The sequence below is a fragment of the Pristis pectinata genome, chromosome 25, assembly GCF_009764475.1.
Source record: "Pristis pectinata isolate sPriPec2 chromosome 25, sPriPec2.1.pri, whole genome shotgun sequence".
NCBI classification, from domain to species: domain Eukaryota; kingdom Metazoa; phylum Chordata; class Chondrichthyes; order Rhinopristiformes; family Pristidae; genus Pristis; species Pristis pectinata.
In genome coordinates, this window is record NC_067429.1 from 4,706,103 (window position 1) to 4,723,587 (window position 17,485).

The 17,485-nt window shown below is 36.8% G+C and overlaps 1 protein-coding gene across 6 annotated transcripts in view; it reads left to right on the forward strand.

The window, feature by feature from the left end:
- The window catches only part of LOC127582867 (rho GTPase-activating protein 21-like), a 302,839-nt gene that overhangs the window by 201,281 nt on the left and 84,073 nt on the right, over positions 1-17,485 (forward strand). For 3 of the 6 annotated variants that reach the window (XM_052038469.1, XM_052038470.1, XM_052038471.1), the window contains 5 exons: positions 3,255-3,279; positions 6,075-6,167; positions 9,055-9,133; positions 10,396-10,450; positions 17,361-17,459. In XM_052038469.1, coding sequence (XP_051894429.1) covers positions 3,255-3,279; positions 6,075-6,167; positions 9,055-9,133; positions 10,396-10,450; positions 17,361-17,459 — 351 coding nt within the window. Of the gene's footprint in view, positions 1-3,254; positions 3,280-6,074; positions 6,168-9,054; positions 9,134-10,395; positions 10,451-14,158; positions 14,298-17,360; positions 17,460-17,485 lie in introns of those variants that run through there. The other 3 variants (XM_052038472.1, XM_052038475.1, XM_052038474.1) reach the window with 2 other exon arrangements.

A 17,485-nucleotide genomic window follows, 5' to 3' on the forward strand; every position in this document is an offset into this window, starting at 1 on the left:
TGTACATAGCTTTAATGTGACATTTCATTATCTCATTCATTAGAAATCTGTGGACCATTTAGTGCAGTTGCTTCACTTCGCTATTCTCAACATTGTTTTGAATTGATCTGGTGGCTGGTGTTTTATTTATGAAATAAAGTAGTAATTGCATCTTTATATTTTTTGCATCAACTTTGCTTTGGTAAAGTTAATAACATGATGTCCCACCTCTAAACCAATTATTTGTATCTTTTGGGGAGGAGGGACTGACATTGTTAGGGTTGCATTTTCTAACACATTTCTGTGCCCTGAGTTCAAATTTCTGTGTTAAGAAATTGTGAGGGGTAATATTGATGGTCAGAAACTTAACCTATTCTCAAGAGTGCAAGTGAAGACTTATGTGGTGATGCTGAATGAAACTGTTTAAATCATGACTAGCAGACTGTGGACTAAACTGATCTGTTTGCTTAGTGCTGGTCTTGATTGCCAGTGCTGGTATTTAAAGTAAAAGCATAAACAGAGTTTATTGGTGCTGAAAGTTGTTTGCACTTGTGCTTTCAAAGTAGTGGAGTAACATGATACTGTTTCAGCCCCATTTTTACCATTCAATTCAAGCTGTGGTAGCAGAATTGATAGAAAATTGGTTAAGTAACAGGAAATGGAGAGTAGTGGTGAAAGTCTGTACTTTGAATCGAAGAAAGAGTTCCCCAGGGATTGGTATATTGCTTTATTTTGATATTGGACTTGGGTATATAGTACATAGAACATGATGGGAGATGTGAAGCATTATGTTTTGGTGGAAGAATGAGAAGAGACAATATAAACTAGAGGGGGCAATTCTAGAAAGAGTGCAAACACACTGATCTGAGGATGTATGTGCATAATTCATTGACTGTGGCAGGGTAGGTAGAGAATGTGTAAAGAAAAAAGCATACAGATACTGGGATTTATAAATAGGGGCGTTGATTTCAAGAGCAAAGAAGTCATGATGAACCTTTTATAAAACAATGGTTTGACCACAACTGGAGTATTGTATCCATTTCTAAACCTGGACACCACGCTTTAAGAGAGCTCTAAAGTTTTTAAGAGAAGGTACAGAAGAGATTTTCAAGGGTTGAGGGACCTCAGTTACGTGGATCGAGTGGAGAAGTCAGACTTGTTTTCCTTGGAATAGAGGAGGTTGCAAAGAAGTCTGATGAAGGTATTTAAAATTATGAAGAGTATAGAGGGACTAGGTAGAGATAAATTGTTATGATTGGCAGAGGTTAAGAGCTAGGAGACATTGAATGAAGGTGATTGGCAAAAAAAAAGTGAAAGTAAGGAAAATATATTTTACCACAGTGAGTGTTAGCGTCTGGACTGCTCTGGGATACTAGTGGAAGCAAATTCAATTATAGCAATCAAAAAGGAGCTGGATAAGTTTCTTACAGGGAAGTAATAGCAGAAAGAGACGGTGAAGTGGGGCCAGCTGGGTCATCAACATAGAGGTTTTTTTATTCACAAGGGATGTGGGCTTTACAGGCTGAACCAGCATTTAATTGCCCATCTCTAATTGCCTTTGAGAAGGGAGTTGGCACTAACTCAGTGGGCTGAATGGCCTCCTATGTTGCAACTTGATGGTTCAAATTGTTTTGTTCAGCTGCATCTAATTAAGTTGCCATAGTTCTGCAGTGCAGAATGTGATTACTCAGAATCTCCAATTATTTGTAACAAATACATCAAGGTCACTGGCTAAAGGAGGACACTCGATTATATAGGTTAAGACTTATGTTAAAATAGCAGAGTAGGTATTTGGATAGAAATGATTTAAAATTTTATAGCCTCTACAATCTGTTTACTGTCCTGTTTCCTTATGTCTTGCTGTCGATGCTTTAAATGAAGATTGGGAGACTTCCGTATTCCATAATTTGTTAGGGATGAGCTCTGAGGAAATATTTCTTGGAAATATGTGCTTATATTTTAGGTGCTTTTTTTGAAGATATGATATACAGGAGACCTATCAGCTAAGATTCCATCCTCAAAAGAACCGGATAGAAATAAAAGATTTAATTTTCTTGACATGAAAAGGATGGAACCTCCCATTTTACATAAAGTGTTTAAAGTTAGGTTGACAGGCTGCAGACTTAACAACACAGAAATGTACATGAGAAAATGGAGAAAGGATTTATATTTTTATAACGTCTCCCATGAATTATCTTTAAGAAGTGTAGTCATTTTTGGATTATAGGAAGTAATCCTCCCCCACCCTAGTCCCACCACCTGAGGCCCATGGCCAAGTCCAGACCTTCCAAACCTCCCCCCAGTAAATCTTGGAGAATTTCAACTGATGTTAGAACACTGTGTTTTATCTATGATCTTCTGTCTTTTGGTTATTTGTGACATGAGTTCAATACTGCCAAAGTTCTGGGGGAATTAATTTTTTAGATAAATAATCTAGAATTATAAAACCAGTGTCATTATTGGTCACCATGAAACTACTGGGTTGTTGTAAAGATTCAGGGAAATAAATCTTCCATTCTTTCCCTGTCCGATCTTTGTGCATCTCTAGATTTATGGCTCTTAATGGCCTTGTGAAATGGCCACTCAAAGATACGTAATAAATGCTGGCCGTGCTACCAATGCCAATATCCCATGAATGAATTAAATAAAAATCACTACTCTCTTTCAAAATCATTTAGGATCATCTTGAAAAATGACACTAACTACCAGCTTAGGAAACCTACCAATAACCTTCTTAAACCCCCAATCCACTTTGGAAGTATTTCTCTGAAAGGCAGTAAGTTGTTGACATTGACATGCAGTGAAATGCAAAGCTGCTTCTGTACGTTTGAAGATTTTTTAACTGGATTGTGGGGTTTTCCATTGGAGCCTATGCAACAATAATATTTAACCGCAACAGGAATCCTGAATTATGTCAATGTAGGGTTTGGTTATTAAGTACCAGATGTGGTAAACTCAGGTGGACTATAGTTATGCAAAGTTCACTTTCTGTTCAGTGTATAAACTTATAAACCAAGAGCTGGAATACATAAAAGAAATGTATGTTTTGCCATGATAAATAGTGTTTCCTTTTTCAGCAGTTTCAATGTTTAATCTTTTGGTTTAAATTTTCCATTTTATTTACTGTGAAGTCTGTAGTGACTTCATAAAAATAATTCACAAAATCACTTAGATGCTCATTCAAAAGCAATGAAAGGAATAAATTGCTCAGACTGTTAGAATCAAAAGAGTGCTGTAGTTGTATTTAACAGAGTATTATTTTCATTCTTTTGCAGGATGAAGAAAATGGGAATGGAAGAGGTGAGTCTTGCTTTAATTATTGTTACAGAATATGATCATACATATGTTATCAATAAATCAGCAGATACCATTCATCTGGAGAACACTTTGGATTGGTTTGTTTTGATTGCTGTGTTGATCTCAAACCCAGTGAATTTTGCGATTGCCTAAGAGTTCTTGTCAATACTTGCAACGGAAACTGAGCAACATCACCCATTTGATTGATGGCTATGTATTTTTAAGGACAGAACCTATAATCAGATAACGCTACTTGTTGAAAATGATTATTTGCACAAAGCTGCCTTATGCATGCGGCAAGACTTGACCTGAATAAACCAAACAAAATAAATTTGAGTTTGACATCTGTTTCAATACGCTGAGATAGATTTTCAACTTGCCAGCTGACATTGCAAATCAGCCTTTAACAAATCAGGTGATTTCTGCAAAGGGTAGCAGGGCTAGTTGAAATTCTACCTCAATATAGCAGCACTTCAGAAGCTTCCCAGATTTTTAGAATAAGGTAGTATCAATCAATTCAAAAGATAAGTAGATCTGGTAAGGGAGAAATCCTTGATCCTAAAATGATTGGATATAAATCAGAAGTCACACAATTTCAAATTTAAGTTTAGTTTCTCTTGTACAATACAGAATATAATTGTCCAGATTTCCAAAGAAAAATCAGTCTGCACTGCTCATTATTCCTCAAATGTTGATGTTCAGAGAAGCATTTCAGAATATTGCTAATTTATATAACAAGTCATCATTCAGTAATGAAAATGTTAGGGACACTGTTGTTCATTGTGGCTGGATCATCACTTGAATTAAGCAGACTGGTTTAAATCATTTTGGACTGAATATTAATCTATGCTGTAAACAAAAATGTTGTTGAAAATAGTCTTGAACCTCGATTACAATGAATAGATCTGCAGCGAGCAGTTTGCTATGAGTTTCCACACTCCAGTGCCATGTTCTGTGAACTGTTCAGTGAACTGTATATATCCAGTATTTTAGAATTCTTTTCAGATTTCCAACATTGCCAGTTCTTATTTCTGTTCCTTTCTTAAATACTGCTTTCTTAAAAAATCCACACTTAAGTCTTCTATTTTCTCACGTTGCTGCCATTTTACTAACCTGTCATTTCTCTCCATTTATGACTTTTGCTATTGATTATGTGCCACCTGTTTTCACTCCATTTCATGTTTCTCCAAGTAATTTTGAATGCATTTATAATGGAGCTATTTTTGTTCTAAGGAAGGAAGCAAGAACACTGCTGGATTTGTTTGAGTCACATGAATCATTGTGCTACCTTGCATGCTATTGCTCAGACCATTTTCCTTCACTGATAATTACCTTTGTATCTCTATTCTGATTTAATTGCTACAATATCACCAGATTTTTTGCAATAATTATCTCATATTCGTGTGGTCATCTTTGTGCTGTGACATCAGCATTAATGGAAGTATTGCTGCAGGGATATTAATGCTCAAGCTCTCAAGGACCCCACAAAGGCAACTCTTTTCGGACAGCACCGCACAACCTGTCACCTCGTAGCTTACAGGAACTGCAAAGTGTCCACAGCCTAAAGTCTGCCATAATTGGCACCTGTGAAGAGGCATTTGGCTTCTCAACCAGGAAGAATCGGGACTAGTTTGGTTAAAATGGTAGGAAAATTAATGAGCTAATCAGCCACAAAGGTACTTCTGGAATGGAAGCTCCAGCTTTATTCAAGGGAAATGAAACAGTTCTACAGGCACCTGAAGGCAGAGGGCCAGCAGTAAATTATGAGTGAAAGAACTGATGATGGATGGGGAGAGCACAGGAAGATCAGCAATTTGCTGACTGCCGTGACTTCAGTGCTGTAAAAGCCATCTATGGCCCAGACATCTAAGCCTCTATCCCACTGAGAGCCAAGAACAGGGGTGAACTCATGATGGAAAGAAAGGTAGTCAACAGCCTCTAGAAGGAGCACTTCGAAGATCTCCGTCGCAACTCTCTCCTTGGTGTGAGCGCCCTGGGCCTCATCCCATAGCAACTTATTCCATCCACGCCGACCAACAATAAGTCAAGAAGGCCATATCTCAACTCAGAAATAACAATGGACAAGTTGAGCTGAAGATCCTATTCCTGTGCTGTATAACTCTATGAATCTATGAATAATTACAAATAAAACAGAAGTTTATGCCTTGAGTCCTTCTCCATATTAACTGCTACATACTTATCACTTTTGTTTTTGCCATTGCACCCTATACCCTGCAAATTGACTGAAAGATCATTGTCTTCACATTCTTCCATTGTGAAATCTTCTGTAACAAATTTTTCTACCAAATCTTCATTTCCTTTGACTCTAGGTTGCTGCTGAAGTTTCACCCTTTTCCACCATTGGATAAATCCTTGCACTTCTGAATTCTGCTCCAAATTCATTTCATTTTATAGCCACTTAAAATTCTGAAAAATAGAACTCAGGTTTTCCTCCTTCTCTTCCTCCCCCTCGGGAAGAAATGATGCTAGAATTTGCCATTCACGGGTCACAAAGGTAGCACTAGAAATTCTTATTTTTAAGCAATGATTTTTATCTTATTCCTCTGAATATTTGGTACAATAATTTATTTCAAGCGTGGCTTAAATCCTGATGAAAAGTTGTGAAGTTGGCTTCTAGCATGCTAAAAACACTGAAACAAATATCTCCCTGGTGGATGAAAGTTTCACTGGAGATCCATTCTATCAGAAAATCTGGTTGATTGGTTATTGTTTTGAAAAGAATCATTATCAAAAGTTATCCTAAGGATATAACATTACAGAATTCTTTTATTTCACAGGGCGTCAGAAAGGTCAAACAGAGCCTATGGATACCATTTTTGTTAAAAGTGTAAAGGAAGGGGGAGCAGCACATCAAGCTGGGCTTTGTACAGGTAATATGAAATAGCTTGAATTTGAGTTGTTTCTTTACCTTTCTCAATAGGATTAAGCCAATGGCACCAGAAAATGTATGTTAATAGTTTAATTTGACCAAGCTACTGAAATTCTTAGCATCATCAGTTGGCAGTGGACCTAGAAAAAAAAATACATGTTTGTTAATTTAACATTAACTTAATTTTTTTTTCCCTGATGATATGTTTTCATTGTGTAACTATAATAGCAATTTCTTCTCATACAACACCAAATAGTTGTATAACTATTTTTGAATTTGATTGCTCTTATGAGTGGAATCCCCTGTTGGAAAGTGGCAGTTGAGTGCTGATCAAGAGTCATTTTTGCTTGATCTTCTCCTTGGCCAGAAGTGCAGAGATTTAATGCTTTATTCTTCTGCTTTTTCAGACACTATTGGCATATAGTAGCTCTAATATTAATGTATATAATGTACATATATTGCATTTTTATTAAGTCGCTCATGACTGAATATTTGTTTCACACCTTATAGGTGGTGTAATGTTAACTCCATATTGTTCATTTAAAAGAAGCTGTTTAACATTTAAGATAATATAGTATATCTGGATTAATGAATTTGTCATTTTTAACTCCAGTTGGTACTGAAGTACTCAAAGCTAGGTTCTTGGGTTTGATCCCTTCTGTGTGCTAAGGTTGCTGATCTAGGTTTATGTGATGTTAAGGAAGGACCACAGTGGTGTTATTACCCTTGGGATGATGGAGAGGTGAGAAGCATAGGTAATTTTTCGGTGACCTTGGATGAAACTACACTGGATTAGGATAGAGATGTTGTTGTGCATGAAATTTCCCAATTTCATATAGCTCAGTCACAGAGATTGAACTTGTAAGTGAAGGATGCATCAGGCACCTTAGGCATGATAATGCCTATTATGTCATGACCAGTCCAGAATAAAAAAAGTGCTCAAATCATGGTTCTGTTCAAATGCTTTGTACAAGAGCGATAATCTGTAAATTGATGTCACTGGAGCATAATAAAAAAAATTGACAAAGCAAATAAATAGTAGGTCAGATGGAGGTAGGTCTTATTAAAAGTCTTACAGAACATAGCGAGGCCGTGAGGTTTACAGAGGTAATTCCAGAGCCTAGGTGCTTGACAATTAAATGTGGGGCAGCCAATGGAGGCATCATTAGAATTGAGGATGCTCAAGGCCAAAACTGGAGAAGTGCAAAGAGTTTTGGTGCTGAAGGAAGTCTCTGTGATGGGAAGAGATAAAATCATGGAAGGAATAGAAACAAATATGAGAATTTTAATATTTTAAACAGTGAGAACTTTTTTATCAGAATAAAATTAGTTATCAATATTTTCTTTGAAATAGACTTTATGATAAATTGAAGCGAATCTGGAAAACACCTACAGAAAATATGCACTCTGTTTTTGAGGGTTTTTTCACTGTGGTTGGATTGGATCCAGCACGACTAATCTTTAATGTTGTTCGGTGGCAATGTAGACTTTGGTTCAGTTCTACATTAATAGTGGATGTTTTGGCAAATTCCCAGCAGACATATTGTACCAGGATGATGATTAACTGGATAGAAAGGTAGTAAAGCTAATTTATCTTTAAAGTGAAGTTTTTTTTATAATCTGGTTTTGGCTGTTACATTATGCAGATATTTTTATTTGTACATTTTTTAGCAAATGGGGATCGCTGGCAAGATCAACATTTATTGCCCATCCATAATTGTTATTGGGAAGGTGGTGGTGAGCTGCCACCTTGAACTGTTGTAGTCTTCTTAGTGAATGTACTCCCACAGTGCTTTTGGGAGGGAGTTCCAGGATTTAGACAGAGTGATGATAAGGATTGACGATATATTTCCAAAATACAATGGTGTGAGACTTGGAAGGAAACCTGCAGGTGGGGGTTTTGCCATGTGCCTGCTGCCCTTATCCTTCTTGGTGGTAGAGGTTAACAGTTTGGTTGATGATGTTGGAGTAGCCAAGGTGAGCAGCTGTTGTGCATTTTGTAAATGATACACACTGCAGTACACTGAATGTCTTACTGAATGCAGACATGAACTGGTTCATTTACTGAAGAATTGTGAATGGAATTGAACCTTGTACAAACATCAACGAGCATCCCCATTTTTGACCTTGTGATGGAAGGAATGTCATTAAAGTGGCAGAGAAGATGGTTGGACAGAAGGCACTACACTGAGGAACTCCTGTAGTCATGTCTGAATTGCAACAACCATAATTATCTTCATGTGAAATATGGCTCCAATCATTAGAATGTTTTCCTCTTGGTGCCCATTGACGTCAGTTTTACCTGGGCTCCTTGGCACCATACACTTCAGCCATGCTTGGACTAATGCTGTGAGGAGGTGTCGTAAAACTAGACATCACCATGAAGAAAATAATATCAAAAAAAGAGGGAATGTACAGCTGACTACATTTACTTCAGATATTCACTGTACCAATATCCATGAAACTCCAGGATTTTTTGAGAATGAAAAATGAAAGGTGACGGAAAGATCAGCCAAGTCCAATTTGCAAAGGGGGTTAGGGGATAATATTGTGAGTAATTACACATTTTAAATTTGTGATCCCTCTGTCTAAGGAAGTATTGGGAAGTAATGTACAACCCTTAAAGGGGGAGGTTACATGTTGATCAAGAAAATTTCATAATGTGTCTATGACCTAGATATAACTGCACCATGAAGCATTGGGAATATTAAGTTTTAATTATGAAAATTCCAATAAAGAAGCTTTTTAATTACATATTCACTTTCATGAAATCAGCATCATATTGTTACCACCTTGAATTTCAGTTTATAAATAATTTTGCTTTATCAAATATTGTTGGGGATGCATTTTAAACTTCACAAGATTTAAAAGCAATTTTGTTTTTGCAGGAGATCGGATTGTAAAGGTGAATGCGGAGAGTATAATTGGCAAAACATATTCTCAAGTGATAGCTCTAATTCAAAACAGGTCAGTTAACATGTAGACTAAAAGTAGCTTCTTGATTCATCCTATATAAATGATACAAGCTTCTTGGTATACATTAGTTGACAGACAACAAAGATGTCATTCATGTAAGCACAGAAAATGCTGGAAACCCTCAGCAGGTCTCAGCTTCACTTTGATCTGCTGAGAGTTTCCAGCATTTTCTGTTTCTATTTCAGATATCCAGCATCTATACTTTTTTTGATTTTCTTACCATTAATATAGGTATTTTCCTGTCTGACTAAAGGAACTGTTGTGATATGGTTCCAGTACAAAGGGTATCATTTTATTGCCATTCCTTCAATTGTCTGTTGATCAAAATCCTGGAACTTTCTCCTGAACAACATTGTGGTTATACCCACACCTCAATGACTGCAGTGGTTCAAGAAGGCAGCTCACCACCACCTTCTTAAGGGCAACTAGGGGTGGGCAATTAAGTGCTGGCTCAGCCTGTGAAGCCCACATTCCTTGGAATGATTATAAAGCATATCTCAAGTGCCTTAGAGAACTTCAATAGAATGGGTAAGTTGGAGGACAAGGCAATACACCCGTCCTTCATTTTGTTGACATTGATCACTTGGCTGGAAACACATGCCAGGGATTAGCCTAGTGACTCTCTTTTGAACTGCCTCCTATGCCAGTATATCCTTTCTTAAATAAGGGAACAAAACCTTGCATTTTTCCAGGTGTGGCCGCACCACTGTACTGAACAATTGTACTTCCCTATTTCTAAACTTCAACCCTGCTGCAATAAAGACCAAAGGTACTACTGGTGCATTTTGGGTAGGACCACTAATCCAGAATATTTTAGGGCCCTGAATGAAGCTAATGAAAAGTTAGCATGCAGACTATCAGAATCCTTTCTGCTGATGGGCTACATTGGGTATGCTAGGTGTTCCTTTTTTGCCTCAAGACTTCAGCATCTGACAAATGATGAACAATAGATTGCTGTCACTTTTTAACCTTCCCAATAATCACAACAATTTCCCTTCATAGATGTAGACAATTTATTTTCGAAAATAAACAGATAGAGGTTGTATGATTTTGCTGGAACTGTTCCTTTGAATACCAAGTTGGCGGGCAAATATTTGTTTTATTCTTTGGTATGTTTCCTTTTTATGAGACCATGAACTCACTAATATAATTTTTTTTTACATAGTCCCATAGATTGAATGAGAAAATGTTATTAATGAAACTTTATGTCAGTATTTTATAAACCATTGCTTTGTTATCTTCTCTGTATTTAGTGAGGATGTATTGGAACTCTCAGTTATGCCCAAAGATGAAGACATTTTGCAGGTGGTAAGTTACAACCCCTTAATTTTTCTTCATGCTCTATACTAGGTCAATTGAATGAATTTTGATTCATTGGAATTAACCCAGAGTTACTGGTGGGAATACTGTTGCTGTTGGTCGTATTAAACTCTTGAAATGGAAAACAAGTATATTAGAAAACTGGTATTTGGATGAGATCCAAAGTGTTTTATACCAATGAGAGTGTTGAGCTCACATAAGGCATTGTTAATGTGTTTGTAACTAAAATTTCAGATTATGTGATCAATCAGCAAACCTCAGTTTCCTTTTAGATTGTTTTTGAATCTTACAAACATACCAATGGAGGCCTCTATTTTCTTACCTCATTATTTCAGAAAATTGCTTGTAAAAAGATACCATCTCACTTCTGGTAGCCAAACACGTCTGTATTGGTAAATCAACATCTTTAGTATAAATTTAGTCATGGCTGTTTGACCTGGAGGCATTCTTCATATCCAGAGAACAAATTATAAAAAGGTTTTAACAGACTCGATATCTGATGAACTGAGCTGTAAATTTCCAAAGAAAACATTTTCAAATGGCTTCAGCTCAAGATAGACAAAGTAGATTGTCTCCAGATGCCTGTTTAGATGTGTGGCAGAGTATGCTGATAGCTCAAGACTCACTTCCTTTTGCATGTTTGAACTTGACGTTGAGTTTCACTTTGGTCTCAGACAGACCTTAAACATTTTAAGGTTGTTTTCTTAGTTGTTTTGTGTTCTGTGCACTGCCTAGTTAAAAATCTGCTTTGATACAAAATTAATACCCAACCTGATGTCAAGCTGACTGCAGACAATCTGAACCTGATCCAAGCCCAAGGAATTATAATTTATCTCTACACTTGACCCAATCATAGTTGTAAATATAACAATCTCAAATATACTATTCACATGCAGTAAAATTAAACAAATTATTCTGAACTGTTAAAGTACTGAACCAGGCTGTTAGGGCACAGCCCAACCCAACCTGAACCAAACTGTTTTATCAGAATATACACCCAACCCGACCTGAACTGAAGACATGCAGTTGGGTCCCATTGGACTTGGGTTATGCAGCCAGGCTCTCTACCAAGTGTTCCTTCTTTTCAGTCCAGATTTTGATTTTTGTTAAATTACTCTCTGAATCTTTGAAGTTGGAATTTCATGCACAGTGGCCAAGTAACTGCGAGCAAGGTCCTGCATCTGATTTCTGCTTAGGTACTTTTAGATGAGATGGCTTAGAAATTCTCTCATGTAGTACAAGTTTTATGTGCTTCGCAACACAATTTCAAGAAATCTCTAACCACAAGATATTACTTGTGTACTTAGTGTGTCGATCGTGTATTTCTGGAATTTTCTTCTGTTACTTTGTTCTGATGGTGTGAATGAACTCAGAGACCACTGTGAATATGATGTGACATCAGTTACAGGCAGCGTTTGCTTTGATGTCACTTATGCAAAATTGTTCTGTGTATAAGAGAAATCCAGATATTGCAGGCCTCAAATACTGCTGCTAGCTCTAAGTAGAGGTTTGAGTTCTGCTTCATTTCTTAAATAACAATCTAATCTTACTGGGACCACTGCTTTGGACCCCAAGGCACCCTCATAGATTTTCCTGTGAGCATTTTGAATGGCTAATCCTATTCTAGGCCACTTGCCCTACTTGCTTGGTGCTGATAACCTCAAGCTCCACCCAATCCTTGCTCTGACTGTAATATATGTATGTTTGCCACTCACATAAAGGTGGATGGTAATGTGAACTGCGAGAAGTATGCAGAGATGCTTTAGGAGGATGTTGACAGGGACATGAAATGGAATTTTTAAAAAATGTAAGGTCACCCACAGATAGAGAAAAAATAGAAAGGCACTATTTTTTTTAAATAGTGAATGTTTGAAACAGATTGTGTTCGGAGAGACCTAGGTGTCTTTCTACAGGAATCACCAAATTTCAACATGCAAGTATATAAGTGATTAGGAAGGAAAATTATGTGTTGGCCTTTAATGCAAAAGGATTTGACTACAAGAATAGTTATATGATGCAATTGTAGAAGGCTGTAGTGAGACCAAATCTGGAATATCTGGTCTTCTTCCCTAAGGAAGGATGTACTTGCAGTTAGGGGAGTGCAGGAAAGGTTCACCAGATTGAATCCTGAGGTGGCATGTTTGTTACATGTGGAAAGATTACGCAGACTGAGCCTATACTCTCCTGAGTTTAGAAGAATGTAATGTACAAAATTGACAGGGTAAATACAGATGATGTTTCCTCTGTCTGAGTTGTCGAGGACCAGGGGTCACAATCTGAAAATAAGAGTTTGCACATTCAGTACAGAGTTGAGAAGAAGTTTCTACACCCAGAGGTTAATGAATCTTTGGAATTCCTTACCCGCAAGAGTTATGGAAACTCAGCCTTGAATATATTCAGACAGAGATTGATAGATTCTTAGATCTGAAGGTAATCAAAGGATATGGGACTAATGCAGGAAAGTGGTAATGAAGTAAAGGTCAACCATGATCTGATCCTTTAGTTACCTTTATGATTCCACAGCATTTGCAGTTGAATAGTTTCTAACAAGAACAATGCAGGAGGTTGAATATTAAAACTGGGATCTTATGCAGAAGAGCTGAATATTCCTACAATACTGGAATAAATTACATCAATTTTAATCTGATGTATTTTTTATTTGAATGTTCTAGTGAAAAAATAATGATACTAGACTTGTTAAATGTTTCCACACTGGAGTTTGAAAAGGGAAAAGGGATGTTGGATATAGGAAACAGAATCAAAGAATGCTGCAAGTTCACAAAAGGTCAGCATTTGTGGAGAGAGAAATAGAGTTAAAGTTTTAGGTTGGGTGTTTAAAAAGGTAAATTAATCACTGGTGTAAATTTTAGCAAAAGAGACCATACATGATTGAGTGCAGATGTTAAATATGGAAACATTCCAGGTCTGTCGAATCCAACTTCAACCCACCAACTTTGCTTTTTAAGATTAGAAAAGGGAATGGGCAGCCAACCCTCTCTCAGGAGGCAGTTTGGCATTTTCAACTTGTTACTAAGGCTGGATTGAGTTATATTCTGATTGGAATGTTGGGTGATATTTCATTCTCCCTCTGTTAAGTCACTTTTTAATAAATTATTAACTCAAAGGCTCCTGAGACCGTATTATTGTTGTTGAGATTAATGTGCATTGATCTTGTTCACAGTTGGTTGTCTTGTGATCTTATAATTATAGGATTAAAATAACACAGGAAGTATATGATAGGCTATGAGCTGTGCATCATATGGACTCCTATCAAAATTTTAATCCTGAGAAAATATTGTGTCACTGTAAAGTTGTTTGAGAAAAGTCACTCGAGCACATTTTAGAAGCAGGGTATTAAAAAAATTGCTTTTAAGAAAATATACTGTCACATGCTCTGAAGTGAGAGTCAAAAGGAGAGATTGGGGGAAACTCTGTGTACAAATCTCATGCCGAAATTTGGAGTATAACTGTATTTTTGAAAGTCCTTAGCAACTTTTTCCAAATAAATCTGTATGATTTTCTGGCGAAGCTAATGAAGGGTGTGACTACAACACCAGCCAAGGTGAACTGCCAATGAATTGCGTATGTAGCTGCGCTTGTCCAGATCCGACGTCACTTTGCAAATTCTGAGAAAGCTCTGATGGAATGATCATTAAGGGAAACTGCTGCTAGTCAGTTCCAGTACAGGAAGATAAGCTTGAACGGTGACAAACTAACACTGGCGATTTACTTCACTCCAGTTTACAAATCTGATTTAGCAACGGGATTTTGTAAGAGCTGGTACAGTTAAAGCGAGGAGGAAAAATTGACTTGAAGTGAAGAGAAATTAACCAAGGTAATCAAAACCGCTTTGGTACTGTTTTGTGATCCTTAGTGTACTAGACGCACTGTAGCTTAGCAGTTAGCATGACGCTACTACCGCCCCAGCTGTCGGGTTCAATTCCCGCCGTCTGTAAGGAGTTTGGACGTTCTCCCTGTGTCTACGTGGGTTTGCTCCGGTTTCCTCTCACATTCCAAAGACGTACGGGTAGGTTAACGTAGGTTTAAGTGGGCAGCGCGGGTTCGTTGGGCCGGAAGGGCCTAATGTTAAAAAAAAAGTTTCAATAAACGATTAGCATTTACGTTTTGTAACTTTATAGAATCAACAGCATGGGCTAGTTCCAGGTAGTTCTAAAGTACTTGGTTAAAAAGATCATGAGAGTTTTTGATCTATTCTGAACAATATGCTTCGTGATATTAAAACAGGGTGTAATAATTTATAAGTGGTTGTAAACAGTGGGCAATCCATGGCTGTATTGTACCCCATTGGTTTTATAGCAAGTGTTAAACAAGCCCGTTGAGAGATGTTGAACGGATAGCAGAGGCTTTTACTTTCTTAGCAGGCAGGAAGGTCACAAAGCTTTCCCATGCTTGCAGTTCTCGTGGGTTTCTAGGCTGCTAATTTCGGAGTGGATTTGGAAGGTCAGGGAGGAGATCACCCTTTTAAAGAAGAGTGATTTATGAATAGCAGCAGGGATGAAAGGAAGTTTTTAAAGAACGATTTTTTAATCCTTTTGTTCTTCTTTTTGTATGGCTAACAATTCCTACGTGTTATTTTATTGCTTTTTTTTAGTAATTGTGATATGGTGCTACTTCTGATTAACTAAGTCTCTTTTTAGAAAAAAAACAAGTTTAATTTTATAAATATCATTATAGTTTTGTGATGAACTTGTTTTTCCTTTTAAAATAATCCCAAAAAATCAAGAGAGGACAATATTTAGTGCTGCATGGTATATATTTTGTTTAATTTTTACATGCATATAATTTGGTTAATTAGTAAATATTTGGTTTTATTTAGCCCTTTACATTTGTACTGCCTTTTTTCAAAGTATGAGGGATAAGCAGATTTATATACTTCTATTCTTAAGTACCCACAAAATGTTTAAGGAGGATGGATATTTCCTGTTTGTGTGAAAACGAACCTTTCCTATGCATCAGGGATGAGGATAGATCACATGCTTAGGATCAAGGACAGTATGATCCCTACTATAAACCATCAGGGATTCCAAAAAAAGCTTTGCAGGTATACTGCAGTGGTTTGTAAAACAGTAGACCTTGTAGTTCCAGTACAAATATCTTTCTTTTGGATATGAAATACAGTTATTCATGTAAAAATTGTTCAGAAGCAATTATCAGAGAAAATGATGAAAACACAATGTTTGACTTTGCATATTCATGGCACAGTTTTTTTTTGTCCTTTGCTATTTTCATAGTTCAGTGATAGCGAATGAATGAACATATTATATCTCCCACTCTGCTGTCTTAGTTGAATATATCACATTATAAACCTGTAATTTGCAACATGTGCCTGGCTTCAACTACAAAATTTTAAATATTAAACTTGGATCTAAGGATCAAAGTTCGTTTTGCTACCTTCCCTTTTAAACAGTGAAAATCTTGAATTTTCTTGATTAATTCTTTAAAATATGATATTCTTCCTGTGATTGAATCTTTGACATCACTGTTTATGTGCCATGGTATGATGTGAGCTTGTTTTATATTTTTCAGTGTTTCTTTAAAGCTTTTTGATTTGTTTTGATGTGGATAATGCAGGATACATATTCTTATTTTAAAATATTTTTGATTGGGAGTCACCCTATAGACTGGTCAGAAAAGTGGCAAATAGAATTCAATTCAGATGATAGTGAATAAGGCAAGCTAGGCAGGGAAATACATGTTAAACGACAGTGTACTGGGAAATGTTGACTGACAAAGGGATATAAGTGCGTGTATCCACAAATCCTTGAAGGTAGTAGGACAAGTAGGTGAGGTGGTTTGGAAGGCATACCAGATCCTTGCCTTTATTGGCAGAGCAAGGAAGTCATAAAATAGTAACAATGCCGCAGTCAGAAGTCTGCATACAGTTTTGGTCACTACTTAGCAGGAATGTCATGAAGGCAGTAGAGAGGGCGCAAAGAGGATATACAGGGTGTTGCCAGATGTTTTACATAGTGGAGAGATTGTCTATGTTTGCTTAGTAGAGTGGGGATTTAATCAGTGTATAAAATCAAGAAGCTGAGATAGGTTCTTTAACCTATTTATCTAAGCAGAGGGTTCAGAAAAGTGAATGAGTGTAAATATAAGGTGATTGGTGTCAGGATTAGAGAGTGGCTGGGTAAATAGTTTCTTGCACTCAAAGAGTTGTGGGGTCTAGAATTCACCACTTAAAATGAGGCAGAAGCCCACGTAACATTTAAAGCATACCTGAATGTGCCATGCCCTATTTGACTGTGAGCTAAGCTGGCATGGACTTGATAGGCCAAATAGTCAAAGTCTGTGTTACAAATTTCCATAATACTCTATCAGGATCAAGATTTTTTTTATTTTTCAGCCCGTTTCAGTTAATTTTCTATAAAATTATAACACATTGACATTATTGAATGAAATAGCTTCTTTGAAAGCTTTTCTAAGTGATTTTCAATATACTTAGTCGTTCTGAAGTGCAGTAACTGATATAATGTGGCACGTGGCTTGGATGATTGAGGCAGCAGAAACATCTAGAGATATTTGTTCCTTTAATATCATTGATCTGCTGCCTCTATATTCTCGATGTTTCATTGATGCTACAATTCAATGCTAAAATATATCAATTAAAATTAATATTTTCTCTATGTTATAGGTATTGTTTTTCAGTTGTGAAATTATATTTTGTGTATGTGATTTTCAAATAAATTTGTATTAACTGATTTCTGTTTTGCTTACAATTCAATATGAAATCCTTGCTTTTGTCTTTTTTCCTTGCACCTCATGCTTGTCGTGTTGTTTCTTTTCAATCATAACTGCCCTCAGAAAGCTGAATGTTTCAGGGGTATTCTTTAATTGTTTCCCATTGTTTCTCCTCCTTCTTGCCTCTATGCAGCCTCCTTCTATTGGGAGGGCAGGCGAGCAAGCTGTGTACTTCTGCCTGACTTCAACACCTATGCCATCCCATGCTCAGCTGACAATAGACAATTGTGAGGTGAGATGATGAGAGAGCCCTTAATT